Raw genomic sequence first — 20,413 nt, 5'->3', positions numbered from 1 at the left:
CGTTTGTTTCTTACTCATTTTGGCTAGGGTTAGCGTGTGGGCTTACGAAAACTGTGACTGAGACAAGTGTGCAGTATGGGAAAGAGGCGCAGACAGAAGTGGTAAATAAAATAATGGGCGGGCCATGTGCGGAGTAAAATAAGTGTTGGATTCTGACTTAAAGCCTGCCACCAGACGCAGCTGTACAATCGAAGTACATCAACTCACTTGCCACTGTAAAGCCTGCCACCAGATCCAGCTTAATCGTCACTCGCCACTCACTGAGAAGGTTTTGATATGAGTCTGCAAGCAATTGATTTATTGCGGTCTCTGTGCAGCCAAACCTCTCTGCTAACGATAATCTGTATTTGCAGCCGCTCCCCACCGCTAGTATCACCGCCTCAGGTCCACCTCAGACCACCAGGCATTAGATTCTCACGAGGAGCGCGCAACCTAGATCCCACGCACGCGCAGTTCAGGGTTCGCGCTCCTATGAGAATCTAATGCCGCCGCTGATCTGACAGGGGGCGGAGCTCAAGAGGTAATGCGGGCGACGGGGAGCGGCCGTAAATACAGATGAAGCCTCGCTCTCCCGCCGCTCACCTCCTGCTGTGCGGCCCGGGGGTTGGGGACCCCTGCTCTAGATGGGCCTACAGATATCAGCTTGGCTTTGCCTAAACCTCCCTCCTGCCTCTGGATCTGCATCTCCTCCGCCTCCTTTCGGTCTTCTGCCCTGCTTGCGTCTGGTTCACGCCCACTAGCTTTAGGCCCCGCCCCTGGCCTTCTCAAAGCGCTTTAGCTCATCGGGGACCATAGAGAGAGGACGTGGTGAGGCAGTCAACTTCCGGTTACAAAAGACTACTTCCGTTGATGACGGGATGGTACACACACAAGAGTTTATCAATAGATTTATTTTTTATTCAGATGACTTGGAGGGAGCTTCCTTGCTTTTACAGTGTTGAACACACTCTTCGGGATTGCATTTAAAATGAAGGGCGCCCAAACCCTTCCCTTCTGCACTTCTTTAATGTTTCTATGCCAACAGTAAATCAAGTTGTTCTTGAGGGTGACGTCATCACTCCGAGCCGGAAGCGGTATGCCCCCGTAGCGCGCATGTATCCTGCTTCTTGCCAGGCGAGGGGTTCGCAGCGATGATCCGGCTGTTGGCTCCTTTGTCGAGCCGGACAGCTGCTGCTTCGCGGGTGAGAGCGATTGTGAAACCGGGCAGAAAGCTATGGGGTGGTCGGGAAGGATTTGTTGTGCATGGAACGGGGTCTTCTAGAGGACCATTAGATGATCCTTGAGAAAGCCTACTAGCACGATATCAAGGCTCCCGCTCATACTTGATTCACCCCCAGTATCTTCTGTGCAGGGGTATACTGCTTCTACACATGGAGTCTCCATTTTCGACAAATAGCTGATGTTTCTAATCGTCTCATCTCTTTTTATGACATTATGAAAATGCAGTGGAGGCGAATATATGCAGCTCAGGGTTGAACTGTGGAGTCCTTGGGGTTCTCTGAACTTGGTTCTTTTCTTGCAAACGTTTCATTACCCGGCTAGGTAACATCTTCAGTACTCCAGCGCACTGAAGATGTTACCTAGCCGGGTAATGAAACGTTTGCAAGAAAAGAACCAAGCTCAGAGAACCCCAAGGACTCCACATTATGAAAATGTTCGTTGGGTATCCATCCTAAATTAGGTGACTGAATGAATTTTAGTTCTTCACAGTTGACGATTGTGGCAGTATAAGCATATGTTTCACTATGTAAGGAGATTGTTAATAAATCAGGCTCAATGCCCAAGGACTGTTATTAATATAATAAGGCAAAATAGTTATATTTCTAATGGGTTGTGTTTGGGTGACCTTAGCTCCCAAGACAGCAGCCACATTTTAGATTAGTGTATTGTGTGAGTCCAGTTCTGTAGTGAGTTTATTGGTCTATGTTTCATGCAAACTCAGTATAGGTTAATGGGTTAAACCATGGTTGTGTTACCCATGGCTATTTATGTTATATGAGTACAGCAATTATGTTTACATCTTCTGAGATGAATTTATTCCCTCTTGGCTGTACTGGGTAATCCCAAAGTTGATAGGAACCTGTACATAGGAAATCCACTACATACTCTCATATTGCACAAGAACTAATCCTTGGTCACAAAGTTTCCTTTCCTTTCCTTTCCTTTCCTTTCCTTTCCTTTCCTTTCCTTTCCTTTCCTTTCCTTTCCTTTCCTTTCCTTTCCTTTCCTTTCCTTTATTTAGCAGCCGTTTGTTTTATTTATTAAATTTCTATCTTGCTTATTATTAAAAAAGAATTTCCTCCCATGAATTTTTTTAAATGAATCATCCTCATAACATCCCTGTGAGGCAGTTAAGACAAGAGAAAGACTTGTCTAAGATCACTTCATGAACTGAATATCTGAAGGAACTCATGCTTGTGATTCTTGATAAGCATCTATTTTCTACATCACACTGGATCTCATTTAAGAATGATCTGTTAATAGCAGTAAACTCCCTTGATAAATAAGACACTCTAAATCAAAGTTTGTTTTGTTTTGGAGCTATGTTTACTGCGTAACCTCAGCCAATTCTGTTTAACTCAGGTAATCTTGATTAAGATAGCCATCTTTTAGCATGTTGCATGAACAGGGCCTCTTTCTAAGGTAGCACTCGCTTCAGAAGAGGTGCATGTTGGGATTGTGGGACTTGTAATCCAATGCATCTGAGCAGTGCCAGGTTACAGAAAGCCTGTAAGGGCATTTTCAGGCTTTGCAGGAAAGTGATGACTTCTTGCAGTGTACCGTTGAAAGGAGCTTTCATTACTTGTTCATTAATAACTTAGTCCTGCTTTACTGAATTAACCCTGGTTACAGCATTTGCAGGAAACTGAACCATCACTAATCACACTAGCTGTGGTGGGATAGCACTGTAGAGTAAATTTGGTTGGTAGTATGTAGTTCAGCAAATATGCTAATTGGCAAGCATGGCTGGTTTTTATACCCATCGATGAATTTTACAAATCTGCATAGGAAAAAAATGTTGGGGATCATAAGCAGAAAAGGCCTATTCCTGCTTCAGTGAGTTGCCCATGTTTCAGTAGCACAGGGAACTATGGAGGGTGATGAGAGAAAAGATAATGGTAAAGGTAATGCTGGATATGAAAATATGCTCTTCCACTTCTTTTAATGTCCTCTGCATCAACTCAGTAAGCACTGTGCTATAATAAGAATGCACAGAATTGGACCTCTGTGCTGCATTTCATCTCAGATGTTTTATTTGCCTTTGCAAAGAGAAAAAAGGATGGGTACAGGAAAAGATATTCCAGGTGTCAGTAGTAGTGATGTAAACTAAGCAGCCTAATGACAGTCCATTCATAATATACTGATCCAGTGAACCACAGGTCAGAGTGTTCTTCAGATGTTTTAAAGTGAAATGATAAAGTGCCCGGCCTCCCAAAATACCAATAGTTGGGTATTTTGTAGTTCAAAATATCTAGAGGGCATTTTTCCTTTCCTTTCATCAATTGTTGAACAATCCAACAAGAACCCTGGGCTATTTAACTACAGTTTGCTTTAAACCACAATTTCCAGTTTGCAAGAAACCAAGAAACAAGCCGCTAAAGTGAAACTGAATACTAGCTTATTCCCATTTCAGCAAACTGGGAGAAAGGGAATTTGCCACGAGCCTGGCCATTTGCCTATGATCTTTTTTTTCCCCCTCTCCTGCTTTACTGTGGTTTATCATTGTGCTTGAGTGCTGCCTTTGCACTGGAGATAATCTCTGTTTTATTTTCCATCCCAAGCTTCTTTTTACATTGTCAAAAGAACAGAGTTTGGTTGGCAACGCAGATGGTTCTGCTCCTGTGGTAGATGAAGCTTCACTGCAAAGTAAGTATATTTCATGGAAACAGAGCATTGTTTACTTCTGTGTATATAAATTTATATTCTGTTTTCCCCGAACAGCTAAGGTGGTATATGTAATTCCTCCCCATCACCACAAGTTATTATAGCAGCAATTCTGTGAACTAGGTTAGGCTGAGAGTTAATGGCTGGACCAGGGTTACTAACTGAATTCCATGGCAGAATGGAATTTGATTAGAAGCCAGTTTCCCCAGCCTTAGGCCAACACTATAACCACTATGCTATTGGTACTGAGTTAAATGACTGTATCATCAAATACATTACTGATGCCTGCTCCAAGACTGTGATGTGCAGTAGGGAATAGGGATCATTTGTCCCCTTCCAATATTATTTTTCAAAAACATGTTTTAGAAATGCCCAGTATCAGGAAGTTTTTGAAGCAACCTTATGAGACTTCTCAGAGTTGTTCCCCATTGTAACATATTGAACAGATCCGATGCTGATCAGATCTGTAATCAAAATTATAATTTTTTTCAGAAGGCTTTCCCTAGAAATTTCATTGTGTGATCAGTTCTTCAGACCAAAAAAAAAGAAAGGATGTTTAACAAATATTACAGACTTCATTTAAAAAAAAAAGGAAATCATCCTCCCCCAGCCTGCTCTCTTCCAGCTGAGTTAGGTTACAATTTCCATTATCCCCAGCCAATTTTTTTGTTTGTTTTAAATGATTCAGATATGTAATGAATCACATCTCAGTCAGTTTAGGAAATGACAACTGTTATGGTTTAGAATTTCTCACAGAAAAAAATTCCTTGTTCATCCATGCTTGGAGGTTTTTAGATGGAATTTTCTGGGTCTCTCTCCTTTTTCCAATTCCCTGTGTCCATATTAGGAGTGCAAAGTATTTGAAAGAGGTTCTTCATAAAGCATATTAGCAAAACACTTGTCTGCAAAGTGTTCAAACAGTCACAACTTACTTTGGGAAGTCTCACAGGGTTGCTTTAAAGGCTTGCTGCTACTACATGCCTGAGTGTTTGTGTGTGCGCACATAACCGCTTCACTTGCAGCTGCTCTTTTAAAGCTTCAAGGAGGGTGCTTCACTTGTGCTACCAGGTTTTGTGAAGAACCTCTTTCAGATACTTTGCATTGCCTTTGCTGCACAACCTGTTACTACTAAGGAAGAAGAGTTAATATATTCCATGTGGTAACACAGGATAATAGGGGGATGTGGTGGTGCAGCGACTTAATGACGCTGAAAGTTGCCGGCCAGAAATGGTCGACACTTCAGCGGTTCGAGCCCAGCCTTCGCGTAGCAGAGTGAGCTCCTGCTTCCTCCCCCAGTTCCTGTCAACCCAACAGTTCAAAAACTTACGTGAGTAGATAAATGGGGACTCTCACTCCGGTGGGAGGAAAAATGCTGGCGGTGCCTTGCAAAAGGAGTCGGGAGCAGTTGCCGGTAGCGCGGAAGCTGCGCTCGCCCGAAAAAGGCGCGAAGCAACGGAAACCCCGCCTCCTGCGCTCACCAGCTGGGCTCTGCTCATCTGGAAATGGGAAATAAGTGTTTCAGTTCATCTGTGAAGAATGTCGGTAATGGTCCTTAGTTCCTTCAAAAATTTTTCTAGCTTTGCTCTGAAATCTTTTATTGGATTCTGGGAAAAATGTTTTGACACTGTGTTTAAAGAAGCCACCTATAATGAAGCAGCAGCATTTTCTCCAGGTGGCCAAGAAAGCAAGTATTTATAAACTGCATAAGGGATACTTTGTTTCTTTCTTGACATTAAGGGTGTGTGCGTGCACATACTGATTATTCAAAATGTAATGAGCTAGGTATTATGAGTAGCTCATTTGTCGCATCTAAAGGATCCTTTGCTGTGATTGCACTCTGTCTTTTTCTCTTGCTGTCTCTTAGAAACAGATCCTGAAGTAGTCTCCAGTAACCCAATTCTACGGAAATGCAGCCTCCCTGTCCCCAGACACCTTATGCCTGTCCAAGCCTGGATTGAGTCATTGCAACATTACGATGCCAGGCATCTGGGCTTGGCAGACCTGCATCCAGATGTATTTGCAGTGATGCCCCGGTAAAGACTGTCGTGTTATTCATTTCCATAAACCTCATAATTGCAGAGATGACTGAAGCTGAGCAAGCTATCTAGCTCTCCCCCTCCCCTCCCATGAAAGATATAGAGATCTGTATCAGGGGAAGGAGTAGGAAGCTGTGACAAAAGGGATGGGACAAGGAATAAAGTTAAATAAGAGTTAACAAGCAAGAGCTTTGGAGATTTTAAAACATTAGGAATCCTCTCCAAGGACAGCATCTGGCAAACTTAGTGATGTGCAGGAATCTGTTCTTCTGGACCATAGGGTTCTTAGAAGTCAGAGTTGTAGAGCTGCTGAAATCTGACATGCATACAGTATATCTCCTCTATTAGAGCCATGAGCAACTGGGAAATTCTAGGACACCAATATCAGATACTAAATTAGTTTGCCCATGCCTCTTTCTTTGTACAGTTGCCATTACATTGTCTGCTTCTGATGTATTTCGCTAGCTGTTGCTTCTGTCTGAAGCATGTCTCTGTATTTTTCTCTCTCAGCATTGATATCCTACATGAAGTGGCCATCTGGCAGAAGAACTTCAAAAGAATTGTGAGTATTAGAATGTAGATTGCATGAATGCCTTGGATGACCAAGATGCACCTGAGGTCACCTGGCCAGAGAGGCATGTGCAAAGACTTAGAAGGGCACATCCACATGAAAAGTGCTGCTGTTCCCAGACAGTCCTCCAGAGTAAAGCTGGATATCTAGGCAGCCTTATATTTCTCCCTGAACATCAGCCCCCAAGCACTGGAAAACTGATTGACTTGTCCCTTTCAACAGCTATGGCTTACATACTTTGCAGCCATAAGGATTGAATACCTGCCCCCCCACTGTTTTGGGGGGAAATTAATTTTTGCATAGCCCTGCACTATACTTCATCCGTACAAGGTTATGTACTGATACTTTACTTGGGTTACAGTATAAAGACAGCCTGTCTGTATTGTTAGATTCCATCCTTTACTCTGTGTGCTGTCTGCCCTGTGCATTTCTCTTTTTCCACATGGCCACCTCCTTGGGAGCATTATGGTGGGCATGTAGAGGAGCTGCCCAGCCATGCCAAGGATTACCAGATTGAACACAAACAGCAAAAGAGAGCAATCTTGGTGGTTGGGAGCCACCCAGCACATTTTCTGGGCGTAATGGTGAAACAAAGTGGGCAGGGCTCTGTCACATGTGTATGCGGAATGAGGGGTTTCTGTTATTCCTGGAACTGTGGAGGGAAGTTTCCTTAGTTCAAAAGAACAGTACAGGTAGTCCTCTCTTAACAGTGGTAATTGGGACCGGAAACTCTGCTGCTAAGCGACACAGCCATAAAATGTGATGTCATGGGACTGTGCTGCATAGTGATGGCAGTTGCAGCAGACCCAGTTATGGTCGTCAAACAAGGACAACCGCAGGTTGTTAAGCAAGGACCTCACGTGACTGTGAGTTGTGCCTTCCTGCTGAATTTCCCATTGACTTTGCTTGTGGGAAGCTGGCAGGAAAGGTCACAAATGGCGATCACGTGATCACAAGACGCTGTAATGTCGTAATTGCAAGCCAGTTGCTGAGCACCCAAATCACGGTAACATGACTGTGGAGATGCTGCGATGGCCACAACTATGAGGACCTGTCATAAGTCTTACTTGGTGAGCACCATCGTAACTTCAAACAGTCACTGAACAAGTGGTTGTTAAGCAAGGACTACCTGTAAGCTTATTTTTGGACTTAGAGTACAGTGTTCATCCTCAGGTTGTTGAAATGCATTTTGGGGCATGTAGCCCTGGACATCATTTAGTTTATCTCTAAAACAGGCTGGGGAATTCTGGGAGTTGTAGTCCACATATCTTAAAGTTGCCAAGGTTGAGAAAGTGTTCTAGAATGATTGAATTTGAAAGATGGCTTGGCTACTTGTGCTGTAATTCTTCTGGGAGGTTGCCTCAACAGTGGCTTATTGGGCACAGAATTTTTCAGCATGGAATTGAGGTTTGTAGTTCTTGCAGTGGCAGAGGTGTGTCAATACCTATGTAGAAAATGCCCCTGGATATTTTGAAATAAAACCATTCTAGTTGTCTCAGCAATGGCTTATTGGGTACAGAATTCAGCAGTGGAATATGGTACACCAAATTCAAGTTGTATTTTTTTTTTATGAAGTTTATAATCCTTATGGTAGCAAAGATGTGCCGACAAATATGTAGAAAAAGCCTCTGGATGTTTTGAAATAAAACTATTCTTGGAAATCATGAGGTCTAGAAACATAGTTTCAGCCTTCACTAGGCCATTCATTACTGCAAATACAACACTAGTGATTTAGGGAATTAACACAAGCAGAGGATTTAAAAAATGCTTTACAGGTAATCCTCACTTAACAACCACTCATTCAGCAACCGTTCAATGGCGCTGAACAAGTGGGACTTATGACCGGTCCTCATAGTTGCAGCTTTTCCATGGTCACATGATTGCGATTTGGGTTAGGGTTAGGCAGTTATGACGTCATAGCATCCTGCAGTCATTTGATTGCCATTTGCAACCTTCCCTGCTGGCTTCCCACAAGCAAAGCCAATGGGGAAGGTGGCAGGAGGTTGCAAGTTGCTCCCGCAAGTCATTCCTCTTCTTGCTGCATTTTCATCCACCCAGCTGCACTCTGTGGCACCTGCAGCAGCTGCCCACCTGTGCTCCGTAGTGTCTGCCTGTGGCACCCCCCCTACTCCGTAGTACCCACCTGTGCTCCATAGTGCCTGCCCGTGGCAGCTCTGCCTGTAGCTCTTGCCTGCTGGCCTGAGACACCTGCACCTTCCCACGTTGCAGGTCCTCGCTTAATGACCCCCGTGGCCCTGGGGTTACAACGGCAACCAGAACTGCTGGGATTGCCATCACCAAATGATGCGGTCATGTGACATTGCGTTTTATGATCTCTCAGTGTTCTGCAGTCACATGATTGCCATTTGTGACTATCCCTGCTGGCTTCCCACAAAGTCAATGGGGAAGCCAGCAGCCTGTGTACGAGTCATGGAAGGGCCGCCACAGTCTGTGTGTGGCGGGGTGTGTTGTGGGCAGAAGAAAAAGGGGGAATGAATTACCAGAGTGACTTGGCGACCTTTCCCGCTGGCTTCCCCATTGACTTTGCTTATGGGAAGCTAGCAGGGAAGGTTGCAAATGGTGATCATGTGGCCAAGGCTCCCTGTGACATTATAATCTCGAGCCAGGCACCTGAGTGCCTGGATTGCGATCACATGACCGCGGGGGTGCTCTGGTGGCTGGAACCTCAAGGAGTGGTCATACGTCCATTTTTTCAGCACTTCCGAAATTGAATGATTGCTGAACGAATGGACGTAAGCTGAGGTAAGCAAGGCCTACCTGTATTCTCAGACCCTTCCCCAAAATATCTTGAACATTTCTGCCTTAGCCATATAATCTTTTCCTTAGTTCCTGTTTAAAAAAAAAGACATATCCCACAGATACTTTCTTGTTGCCCATGATTCCTGTCCCATTACTTTATTTTTAAAATATTTTTTAAGGGGAACTTGACATGCTACAAAGCAAAATGCAACTTCCAATATGTACTTTATTTACAACAATGCCACTGGGTCACACATAAATCCCACAGGCAATCTTGGAAAATAAAAAGGTAGGAATCTGGTTTTGTTTAGAAACATGCCTGCTCATCCAGGAAAAAAAAAAAAAAAAGAACATGGCAGCTATTTGACACTCCCCACCCGCATCCTGGTAACCATATTGGGGAGTGCCATAGCATGCTCCCCAAATTCCAGAAGTGCCTATGTGGCCCAAAAGAGTGCCTATCCTGATCTTAACATCTTAGAAAATGGAATCCCAGAAGATTATTTTCCCCCCAAATCATAGCTGGCCCTTGGTACTGAGCATGGCAGGTCTTGTAGAATGCAATTTAGATATCTCTACATTTCCACCTTGTGAAATTCCATTATTGTTGGTTGATTTTGGCAGGAGGTTGGGAGCAACGGTCCTACCACCAAAAGTTAATACTGTACATTCTTCAGGCTTGTTATTCTGTAAAACTGTGTGTACCCTAATTATGCTGCCCAGAGCATTAAAAGGGACAACTACCGTAACAATAATGACAGCCTGCTCAGGAGGTCCTTTTCAGGGGTACAGAAATTGTGTGTCAGATTGATGATCCTGCCTTAATTGTAAACATTTCCTAATGGCTGGGAGTGAAAGAAAAAGGCCTGAGACTGAAGGGGCACTGGAAAAAAATTGACCAGAAACTGTGGGGAGGGGGCATAAAGGCTTAGATAGAAGGAGGCCACTTGCTTTTTGTATAGTGGAGAAGTTATCCGAAGAAGCTGGTATGGGAAGACCCTGGTTCAAATTTGGCCTAACCTGTGAATTCCATCACTAGTCTGTTCTGTCCTGGATCTGTAGGAGAGAGGTAATAATGAGCTAACTTGTAAAACTCTTGAAAGAGCGAATGAAATGAGAAGCAGAAACTTCACTGAACACTCTGGTGAACTTCCTTTCTGACACATCCTGCTTAGTCTTGGATCTTGCTTATAATTCCAGAGTTATGCCAAGACCAAGACACGTGCTGAGATGCGTGGTGGTGGTAGGAAACCCTGGAGGCAGAAGGGCACGGGCAGGGCCCGGCACGGCAGTATTCGATCACCTTTGTGGCATGGAGGTGAGTGAAAACTTCTCTCTGCTTCTCAGCTCTTCCCATTTCTTGTAATAAAGTGGGTTATGTGGCCATTCCATTAGGCCACAGCAGAGGAACACAAAGTAGATTGTATCTAACTGATAGTTTTGTAAGATGTATTATTTTAGAGTAAACATTGCTACTTGCCTTGCTTTTTCTCCTTTCTGCTTGTTTTCTTTTGGTTTCACATCTTTTAGATCATAAGCCTGTGGGCAGGGATGAGGATTTTTTTGTGTGTTTGTTTTTGTAAATAGGTCACTCTGGTAATCTTTGTTTCGTTAAAGATCTTTTAAAAAATTACAAATATATAAACCTGGAATTTGTTTCATGGCCTTTGAGCAGGAGGGTGAAATCCCACTCTGATTTGTTCCCTCAGCACATCATAAAAGCTGCAGTTACTCTTAATTTTGTTCATTTGTTAAAGTTCTCTCCTGCTTTTCCTCCAGAGTTCAAGACAGTACAGTTAGCCCTCACTTAACAACGGCAGTTGGGACTGGAATTTCTGTCACTAAATGACGTGGTCGTAAAGTGTGACATCACATGACCACTCTGTTTAGTGACGGAAATTCTAGCACTTCTATTTGCCATCGAATCCTGCAGTGTTGTTAAGTGCAATGTCATGTGGTCACTGTTTGTGACCTTCTGCTGGTTTCCCCATTGACTTTGCTTGTAGGAAGCCAGCAAAGAAGGTTGCAAATGGACCGTGTGAGCACAGACGCTGTGATGTCGTTATTACAAGCCAGGCGCCAAGCGCCTGGATCAAAATCATACAACCACGGGGACACTGCAGTGGCCATAAGTACCACTTGTTTAGTGCCATCAAGTTCAAATGGTCGCTGAACAAGTGGTCATTAAATGAGGACCACCTGTATCCATTATATATCCTGGAGGCAACATACATACCACTCTAATTTTCTCATAACAGCCTTCCGTGGTAGGTGTCTAGAGAGTGTGTGACTGGCCCCACATGCCCAATGAGCTTCAGTGGCTAAGGGTGGCCTTGAGCCAGGGTTTCTCCAGCCCAATACTTGAACCCCAATATCAACCTGCCCCTTGGTTTTGCTGTTCATATCCAGGCCCAGTTGTGTAATAGTGGTGCTCTGGCTGGTAGCTCTGACTTCTCTGACTCTTCCTGTTTTCCTTCTAGGTGGTGTGGCTTTTGGCCCCCGTGGCCCCACTAGCTATTACTATATGCTCCCCATGAAAGTGCGTGTCCTCGGCCTCAAGGTGGCGCTGACTACCAAGCAGACACAGGTATGAGAGCCATATTGCATTGTGAAAGCCTGTTGTTCTGTCCTGGTCTGCTTAGGAGAAGTCATGGTTCTTGTTGGGTTGATTCCTAGTTAGTTTTCCAAGGCTGAACGTTCCCTTCAGTAGGGCTGTGTGCAGTTCAGAAATAATTAGGGAACAGTGCTTTGGACCTCTCCTGAGCCCACTGTAATTCATTAAAATGGGCATTTGTGCAAGTCCGAGAAACATTTTAGCTGCTCAGAGGGATCTACTCATTAAACTTAAAAAGCAACTTTTAAAGCAGCTGCCACTCTTTGTCAGGCTGGCACAGAAGCCAGAGAAATGACAGGCTCTGTTAATGAATGGAAGAGAATATTCTTGGTATCTAGAATTTTGCTGAATTATTTTCTAGGCGTTCTGCATTTAAGTTGATGTACTGTATGTTTGCAGGATATATATTGTGTTTCTGATATTTCAGGTATTTTACATGCTTTCGCACAGAAATCTCTAGAGTTAAGTAGGGAGAGTGAGGGGTTTCGGAGAAGGAACACGCAGCTTGTTTAAGCCTCAGGGATTTGTTGCAATATTTTGGCTGCATTGATTGATTGACTTGGGGGGATATGGAGGCTTTTAATGGGCAGGTGTGTTAAACCTGCATTGGGGTAAGGATGGAAGTTTTCATGTCTTTCAAATCTTTCAAGCAGCAAAAGCAAGGAAATGTGGGATTTGCAAAGCACGAACCATCTTAGTGCTCAGCCCGGCAGTGTTTAGAAAACAGTGGGCTTGGTGCATCTCTAGTAAGCCCCTTTCTTCTGCAACCACCAGCACTGGTTTCTGGTCTTCCTGGCATTTCTCTCTCAACCTCTCTCAGTCTGATCTCTACTTTTGCACATGGATGGCGCACAACCCTCTTCCCACTGTATTCTTTTCCTTCTCTAAGCTCCCATGGAAAATGCTGCTGCTTATGCCCCTTCAGTCTCAGGCCTTTTTCTTTCACTCCCGAGCATTAGGAAATGTTTGCAATTAAGGCAGAATCATTTGTTTGCTGCTATGGAAAATTTCTGTACCCTTAAAAAGAATTTCCTGAGTAGGCTGTCATTATTATGGTAGTTGTCCTTTTTAATGTTTTGCATAGCACAGTCAGGGTACATATAGTTTTACAGAAGAACAAAGCTGAGGAATTTACAATCTTAACTTTTGGAGATAGTACTGAAGAGATAAATGGAAAGAAGTGAGTTTGTAAATACTTGGGTTTAGTTTGTGTTGGGAATGAAAAATCTGAGGGATTAAGCTGGGGTGTGGGTAGGCCCTTCAGTAAGTTATAGAACTACAATTCCCAGTTGTGCCAACCAGCCTGGCCAATGGTAAGGAATGCTGGGAATTGCAGTTCAGCACTAGGTGGAGGCCCCTTGGATAAGCCAAGGGCCTTGTGAAATTTGCTGCGTTATATTGAATCTTGAGAGCCAGTTTGATGTAGTGGTTAAAGGTACCAGGCTAGAAACCAGGAGACTCTGAGTTCTAGTCCTGTCTTAGGCACGAAGTCAGCTCAGTGACTTTGGGCCAATCACTCTCTCTCACCCTAGGAAGAAGGCAATAGCAAACAACTTTCAAAAATCTTGCCAAAACAACTGCAGGGATTTGACCAGGCAGTCACCAAGCATCAAGACTGACTCAAAGGCGAATACATGCAAACCCACAAAATTGAATCTGATCATTATTGAACATCCCTAGGCTAGGGCAACTTGCTGCCTTCCAAATGTTTCAGACGTATGCTTCCAATAGCCTCAGGCAGGTGGACAATAGCAAGAGACACTGGGAATTGTAGCTGGTTGCTTCCCTTTGATGCACCTCTCAGTGTGTACTGTGATTAACAGGAGTTCATTCTTCGGGAGACAGGACAAGGTAGTTCTTGTCCAGCTGTAAGTTTCATTCATGAGTGAGACTGAACCTGCATGCAAAGCTTGTGCTCTTCTCCTGAGTGTTTGGATTTCCTAAACAAATCTGAGAAAGGAGTAGAAGGGAGACTGATGGGAAGTGGTTCCAGAAACAGGGCCTCTGGAGGAGTAGCTCAATAGTCAACCTGCGTCTGGATTATAGAGGTCCTCATTTTTTCACCAACCTGCAGGGTGATCTCCATGTTGTGGACTCTCTAGAGATGCCAACCTTTGATCCTCAGTATTTGTTGGACTTGGCTCGCTACAGGCATTGGGGAAGATCGGTGTTGTTCGTGGATGTGTGAGTTGACTTTGGTTGGGAAAGTAGACAAACATGGAGCCACAATTTAGCTAGAGGAGTCTGAATGAGAACACCAGTGTTGCCCTACAAACTCCCAAATGAAAGCTTGTCCATTGCTATTAATCTTCCCATGAATTGATCAATCACAGGGGCTTTGGGGGCATGTCATGACCACATTCTTGAGCCATTAAGGATGACAGTACAGGTAATCCTTGGGTTACACCCACTTGTTCAGTGACTGTTCAAAGTTACAATGGTGCTGAATGAGGGGGATTTAGAAGTGGTCTTCGAAGTTGCAGCTGTTGCAGTGTGCCTACAGTCTCGTGATTGCAATTCAGGAGCTTGGCAACCAGCCTGCACTTATGACAGTTGTAGTGCCCCACGGTCACGCAGTCACCATTTGCGACCTTCCCTGCCAGCTTCCCACAAGCAAAGTCCTATGAGTGTTATTACATAAGTGGGGAATGGATCTGATTCGGGCTGTCCACTTTCAAAGTACTTCAAATATAATATTTTAGGGTCAGGACATCATTCTGTCCAATATGGCTTTTGTTTCAGCCATGTAGGTTAATCTAAGTTTTGAAATACCCTAGTCATAAACTTCCCAGAGTTGCATTGAAAAGGCTTCTGATTTTTGTTTAGGCATACAAAGACCTCTTTAGAGTGGCCAGAAATCTAGCACCTTTTGATTATGGTACAGAATTCTTAAGTTCCTGCTGCATAATTAATGGAAGGGCCTGATACTGAAATAGATTTCTTTTTGTACCTTGGAACAAATTCAGAGCACCTTTCCCTAATAACAATATTTGCGGCCAACCTTCTTCTGAAGCTCCAGAATTGGGATACCCTTGAAGGCAATAAATGGAATGTCGGGAATTACAATTCTCAGTGGGGGAGATGGGGGAGAGCAGGAGAGCCACATGGAGAAGCCTCCCTAAGGGTTGCCCGAGGTTGCCTCTCCCTGTTGTAGAACCCTGCTGCCTTGCTGAGGCTTCAGAATCATTCTTAAGGATGCCTGGATTCCTTTACTAAGGAAATGTGCCATTCATCTTTGAGCACTGCTCCTCTAGTGCAAGACCCCACTCCCCAGAGTTGGGAGGGACTTGAGGCAGCAGATAGAGGGGATTCGACCCAGCAAATGGAGGGTAGTGGCTAGGAGTTTGCATTCGGGAGATCCTAGATCTGAGCTTGCATAACATCCCTGATTTCACCTTCTTGGCTTCCAGCAATGAAATACCTGAAAACATGAAGTCTGCAACAAGCGATCTTAAAACTTTCACAGTACTGCCAGCAATAGGTGAGTTGGGGTGGATGGGTAGGATTCTTCAGTAGATGAGTCCTTGCCTGCTCAGGGTGTATAACCAGTCCCTTCTCAGTCTTTAAACAGTATAGTAATTCCTGCCTCAGGAACGACGCTGAAAACACTAGTCCTGTTCCGCTTTTTGGAATGGCCTGCTTCATCTTCTGTTGCTATTGGTCATCCCACTGTAGTCTTAGCAAGAAATAAAAGAGATTGATAACATAGAACCCATCTTGCATAAAAGCTTATATTAAAAAAGAATGACAGAGCAGCTGGTCTCTCCAGGGAAAAAGCCCTGGTTCTTAATTTTTGTAAACTAATTGTTAGTGTTTACAGATATAGCCTGAAAATATTAACAGCAAATCTTGGAAGCTGCTACCAGAAAGATATCTTTCTGTATATGATTGGCACCCCCATATCTGGCAAGAGAGCACTGAGGATTTGCTAAGAACACTAGTTCCAATAAGAAATCTTCAGCACCCCCCTTCTTCCACCCCCAATGTTCTGCCTTGCCTACGAAGTGCCACTTATATTAGGTGACCCAGGCCTGCAACAAACACCACAGGGTTGTGTCCTTTCTTCCTCCTAGTCCTTTTCTGTTGTTTTAAGCCAGCAACTGAGAGGCCAAGCAACATTGTACAAGGGGCCAAACTTGGATTTGCCACGTGGGGTGGCCAACATCCTAAAAGCACTTCTGGTAGGCAGGCTTATCAGCACACAGGAAGAATGGTTTAACTGCTCCCTATCTTTGCACGGCACTAAGGGCAGGAGTGGGTAACCATTTTCAGCTGGGGGACTGCATCTCGTCCTTGTATTTTGCTTGAGGGCCACCCTGAGGCCAGCCCCGTCTTCCAGTGCCAACAATGTTTCCAAACATTTCTGCTCCACAAACCCTTGGGGGCCTCTGGGGCTGAGGGCGGCTTCTTTCCTGCCTTTCACCTGTGGAGTCAAATAACCTGAAGACCGTCTTTTTTTTCCATCTCTAGGTCTTAATGTGCACAGTATGCTGAAGTATGAAACCCTGGTGCTCACCTTGGACACCATCTCCTTCTTGGAAAAGAAACTGTTGTGGCATGACTCACGATACAGTTCGCTCTATCCCTTCCACTTGCCCTACAGTGATTTCCCCTAGCACATTTGTCAAAGAAAGACTGACCATTTTGTGTATTTTTTAAAATATGTACATGAAAACTAAACTTTCTGCCTGAGTCATCATCTGTCCTTGAGTATAGGCAGCCTTGAAATAAAAGCTTTCAAGTTAAAAAATGATGTGGTATTGCTCTGGGAGTTAATTAAATAAGGTGAGGAAAAGTAGAAACACAATTTAATATTTATATAATGTATTTCAGAAAAATGGCAGAAAGACCTTGCTGAGTCAGACCAAGGTGTTTTTTTTTTGGTCTAGAATCTTTTCAAAAACAACCAGTGGCTGTCCTTGGAAGTTCCTGAGGAGAAATTGGAAGAGCAGACTTGTGTTTTCACAGAACTAAGATTTTATAGTTTTTGACTACGGGCAAAATGTCATGTTAGTTTTCCTGAAGTTAAAAATATACTTTGAAGGTAGATGCTCACTGCAATAACTACTCTGCATATTTCACTTCTTCTTCTTCTTTATAAAGCACTTATTAGCCCACAGAAGGAATTTTCCATTTTATTTCTTTCTTTCCCATCTTTTGTTTCCCTGGTTTGACAGCTTCCTGGCAATAGAAGAATTCTCAGAGGTGAAATATCTTAAATTTTACCCTGTAAAGAAAAGTCTTATGATACATCTAGGGCTCATTAACTTACTGAAGCATTTGTAGGAAAGTGATTAAATGCAAATTACTTGCTGTTGGCAGAGAAGCAAAAAAGCAATGGTAAAGCTACAGAATAAACTGGCGTAATATAACGGCTGGAGCGCTGGGATTTGTAGCCTAGAAAGAGATGCAGAGAGACCGGCTCTGCCCACTTCAGTATTCCTGTTTCTGTGTTTTCATAATGATGATAATGTTTTTCCATTAAATATCTTCTTATCTTTGCTCTGCAGAACATTCATAAATGGCTACGTGTCTGCTCACTAAGCCGAGGGAACAGATCACTATTCGAATTTCTAAAGATGTAATACTTTAAACTTTCCAGCGTTGACATTTATTGCAAGTTTTTTGGAAATGTGTACGTAATTTAATAGAAAAGATACTCTTCCAGCTAAAAGTGTGCAAAATGCTTTGTCTTGGAAATATTTTGAGCTTGAAATGACTGTTGGACACATTGTTTCAGCAACGTTCTGCTGCTGTTGGAGGTGCAAATCCAGTGGCACTGAGTGGCACCTCACAGCCTACTGACCACAAAGGTGGGGGGCGGTAGATAATTCCTGACGTACTCACTGTCTCCTCTTGCTGCTCTTTGCCTAAGAGAATGCTAATCTGAGGTTACTTCCTTCTGCCTTTCTCAGATGCATGCATGGAGCAGATGCTCTCTGATTCCCCTCCTGGTAGGATCTAGCTAGCTATGTGCCTGCCCCTATAACGTATTTTCTGTAAGTAAATCTCCTTTCTACTGTAGTTATAAAGCCTCCTTTACTAATCATTGCTCAGGTCAGATTCTTCCTTTCTGGAACACCTGCACACAGACCTCCAATAGTTTTGAGTTTGTCTCAAAATTCAAGACCTTTTTTTTTTTTTTTGCTGGGAACATTTCTGGAATTTTTGGGACACCGCTAGTTACAGTTGAAACAACCTGGTTTGAACTCAGAATAAGCCTGTTCAAATTCAAAATATTTTGTGCACTGCTAATGAAAACAGTTGGCAGTAGGTTTTTACCTTAATTTTGAAAAAGAAGTAGATGCGGTTGTGCCAACGTTCATGAACAGTTGCCCATTTCAGTGGAATTCCTTGATGATTTTGTGAAAGCTGTTGCTAGTAGTTTATTTAAAAATTCAAAGATAACATCAGCATATAAGAGTAGTGAAAGAGCAACCCTTAATCTATAGTAGAGGCATATTTGTGCTTAAACACGTTAGTATCAAAGGCAGAACAAACAGTGACAAATGGAAGGCAATTTGATTTAATCTTCATTTGAACCAGCACCAAATTGATCTTCATTTCTGGAGCAGAAATCAGTTTCCAGCAACACCTTTATGAGTTTTGTACTCCAACTTAGCAAAATGCTTCAGAGCAGAAAGTTTTGCACAGAAATTTGCTCATAGAGGTCCAACAGACTTTGTCTCAGAAAGGCTGCCCACTTGCCTCTCTCCAGAGTCTTCCAAGGAGTTGCTGAATGTCCTCCATATAGCTTCTAAAGCAACTGGCTGGGGAATTCTGGGAGATGAAGTCCGCACATCTTAAAGTTGCCAAGATTGAGAAACTCTTCTAGAGCCTGGGAAGGGTGTGTTGTCTCCACACCCAACTTACTTAGCCATGATTTCATGCACTTCCTGTTCACGCTGTGGATGCCTGTTGGACAGAGCTGGTGTGTAATAGACTGCTGAAGTTTGGAGTTCTGGACTCAAAAATTAGGCCAACATTACAGAGCTCACCGGGTAGCCTCTTTCAACGGAGCTATTCTGAGGTTAAATGGATAAGCTAAGATAATTATAAACCAGGATGAGCAAGCTAAAGTTCCAGACCTCTATTGGTGCCCAAATACCATTTCCTGTGCCTCTAAGAGACACAAAAACTTCAAAACTGGCACAGCTATCTTCTGTCATTTGGAGCCGGCAAAATTAGCCTAGGGCAGTAAAATAATTTTCAAGTATCTTTTTTAAAAAGGGAGAGAGGAATCTCCCTGAAAAGTCCAGAAAGTGGGAAAACTTTCCTCCTCATCTCCTATTTTGCACAATTGTCTTGACAATGAGGGTGGCGAATGCCTACCAAAAGATTGATCAGAGGCCTTTGGAGGAAGGATTAAAGATTGCAGTCACAACCAGAGCTGTGATTAGGGTCAAATGGAAACTGGTGGTTGTGATTTTTGTCTTCTCTGCGTATGATCAGCAGTCCCATGGGGTAGTGATTCTTTGGCTTCCTCAATACCAAAGCGGGATTTGTCCCATAAAAAGGAAGTTTGCTCTCTGTGGTTGTGCTCTTGCCGCTGGTGGTTTTAAGTAACAGATCCTCCCCAAATCACAAGAATCTAGTATGGGGCACATCTAAGGAATGACACAGCCAGAGTGAAAAGGCTGTGAACAAGATGCTTTCAGGAGACAAGTCTGTAAAGCGCACAGTAACATTGCCTCTCACCCACCCAACCCTCAGCTTCTTTCCCAGAGGAAGAAAAACAGCAGACAACTAACCAGACAGACTGCGGGGCTGGGGGACAACTCACAAAGAGGGCAGATTTTTGTAACACCTCGCCCTTATTTATTTTTTAAATAAAAGATAGATATGGTGCTTAATTTTAGGGACCTCCAAGCTACAGGGCTCCAGACCACGTAGTAGTCCAACTTTGGTGGCACCACTCCCTTGCAATATTGCATTTGAAGCCCTGGATTAAAGTGGCCATGAACTGGCACATTTAGGCTAAACCTGCTGCCCACCAGAGACATCAGGGATAACCTTTGGAAGGTACCAGATTTGGGAAGCTCCTCTATTATATTAGAGAGTTAGAAGATCCAGATTACAAACTAAATATAAATGAAATCTGTGGACATTGCTGTTTGGAAAACAAACAACCACAAGTTCAGCTTATCCAGGTGTAAATAATTCTTAAGGAAGCTATCTTCAGTGTTATAAGTCACCAACAGATGGAAGCACTGCTGGCTGGGGGATTCTGGGAGTTGAAGTGCACACATCTTCGAGCTGCCAAGGTTGAGAAACACTGTGTTAGAACAATGCTTCTCAAATTTGGCAACTTTAAGACATGTGGACTTCAACTCCCAGAATTTCCCAGCCAGAAACTGTGTTAGGAGCTCTGATGTGTTCTTTAGCCTCTGTTTTTTCACTTCAGTTTGAAGTTGCAGTGAGAAAATGTTATTTTGCTATTGTTCCCGAAATGGAAGTCTGCAATGAGTACTTGTCAGTGCACTTTTAAGCAATGCATTATGATTGAATTTTTGACTATCAAAGGAATCCTGTTGAACTTTAACTACA

General features: G+C 43.4%; 1 protein-coding gene across 1 annotated transcript; it reads left to right on the top strand.

Moving 5' to 3' along the window:
• The first annotated feature begins 977 nt into the window (after positions 1-977).
• On the top strand, positions 978-18,012 carry MRPL4 (mitochondrial ribosomal protein L4). Its single transcript, XM_025175234.2, has 9 exons — positions 978-1,181; positions 3,783-3,867; positions 5,750-5,918; positions 6,432-6,483; positions 10,453-10,570; positions 11,733-11,839; positions 13,941-14,050; positions 15,277-15,347; positions 16,337-18,012. The coding sequence occupies exons 1-9, from the start codon at positions 1,131-1,133 to the stop codon at positions 16,480-16,482; spliced, it is 909 nt and encodes a 302-aa protein (XP_025031002.1). The 5' UTR covers positions 978-1,130; the 3' UTR covers positions 16,483-18,012.
• The last annotated feature ends 2,401 nt before the right edge of the window (positions 18,013-20,413 follow it).

The sequence above is a fragment of the Python bivittatus genome, unplaced genomic scaffold (assembly GCF_059951505.1).
Source record: "Python bivittatus isolate LINGU-HERP-01145 unplaced genomic scaffold, Pbiv_v1 ctg000220_np1212, whole genome shotgun sequence".
Classification (NCBI taxonomy): domain Eukaryota; kingdom Metazoa; phylum Chordata; class Lepidosauria; order Squamata; family Pythonidae; genus Python; species Python bivittatus.
This window is presented reverse-complemented; position numbering and strand designations above follow the sequence as displayed.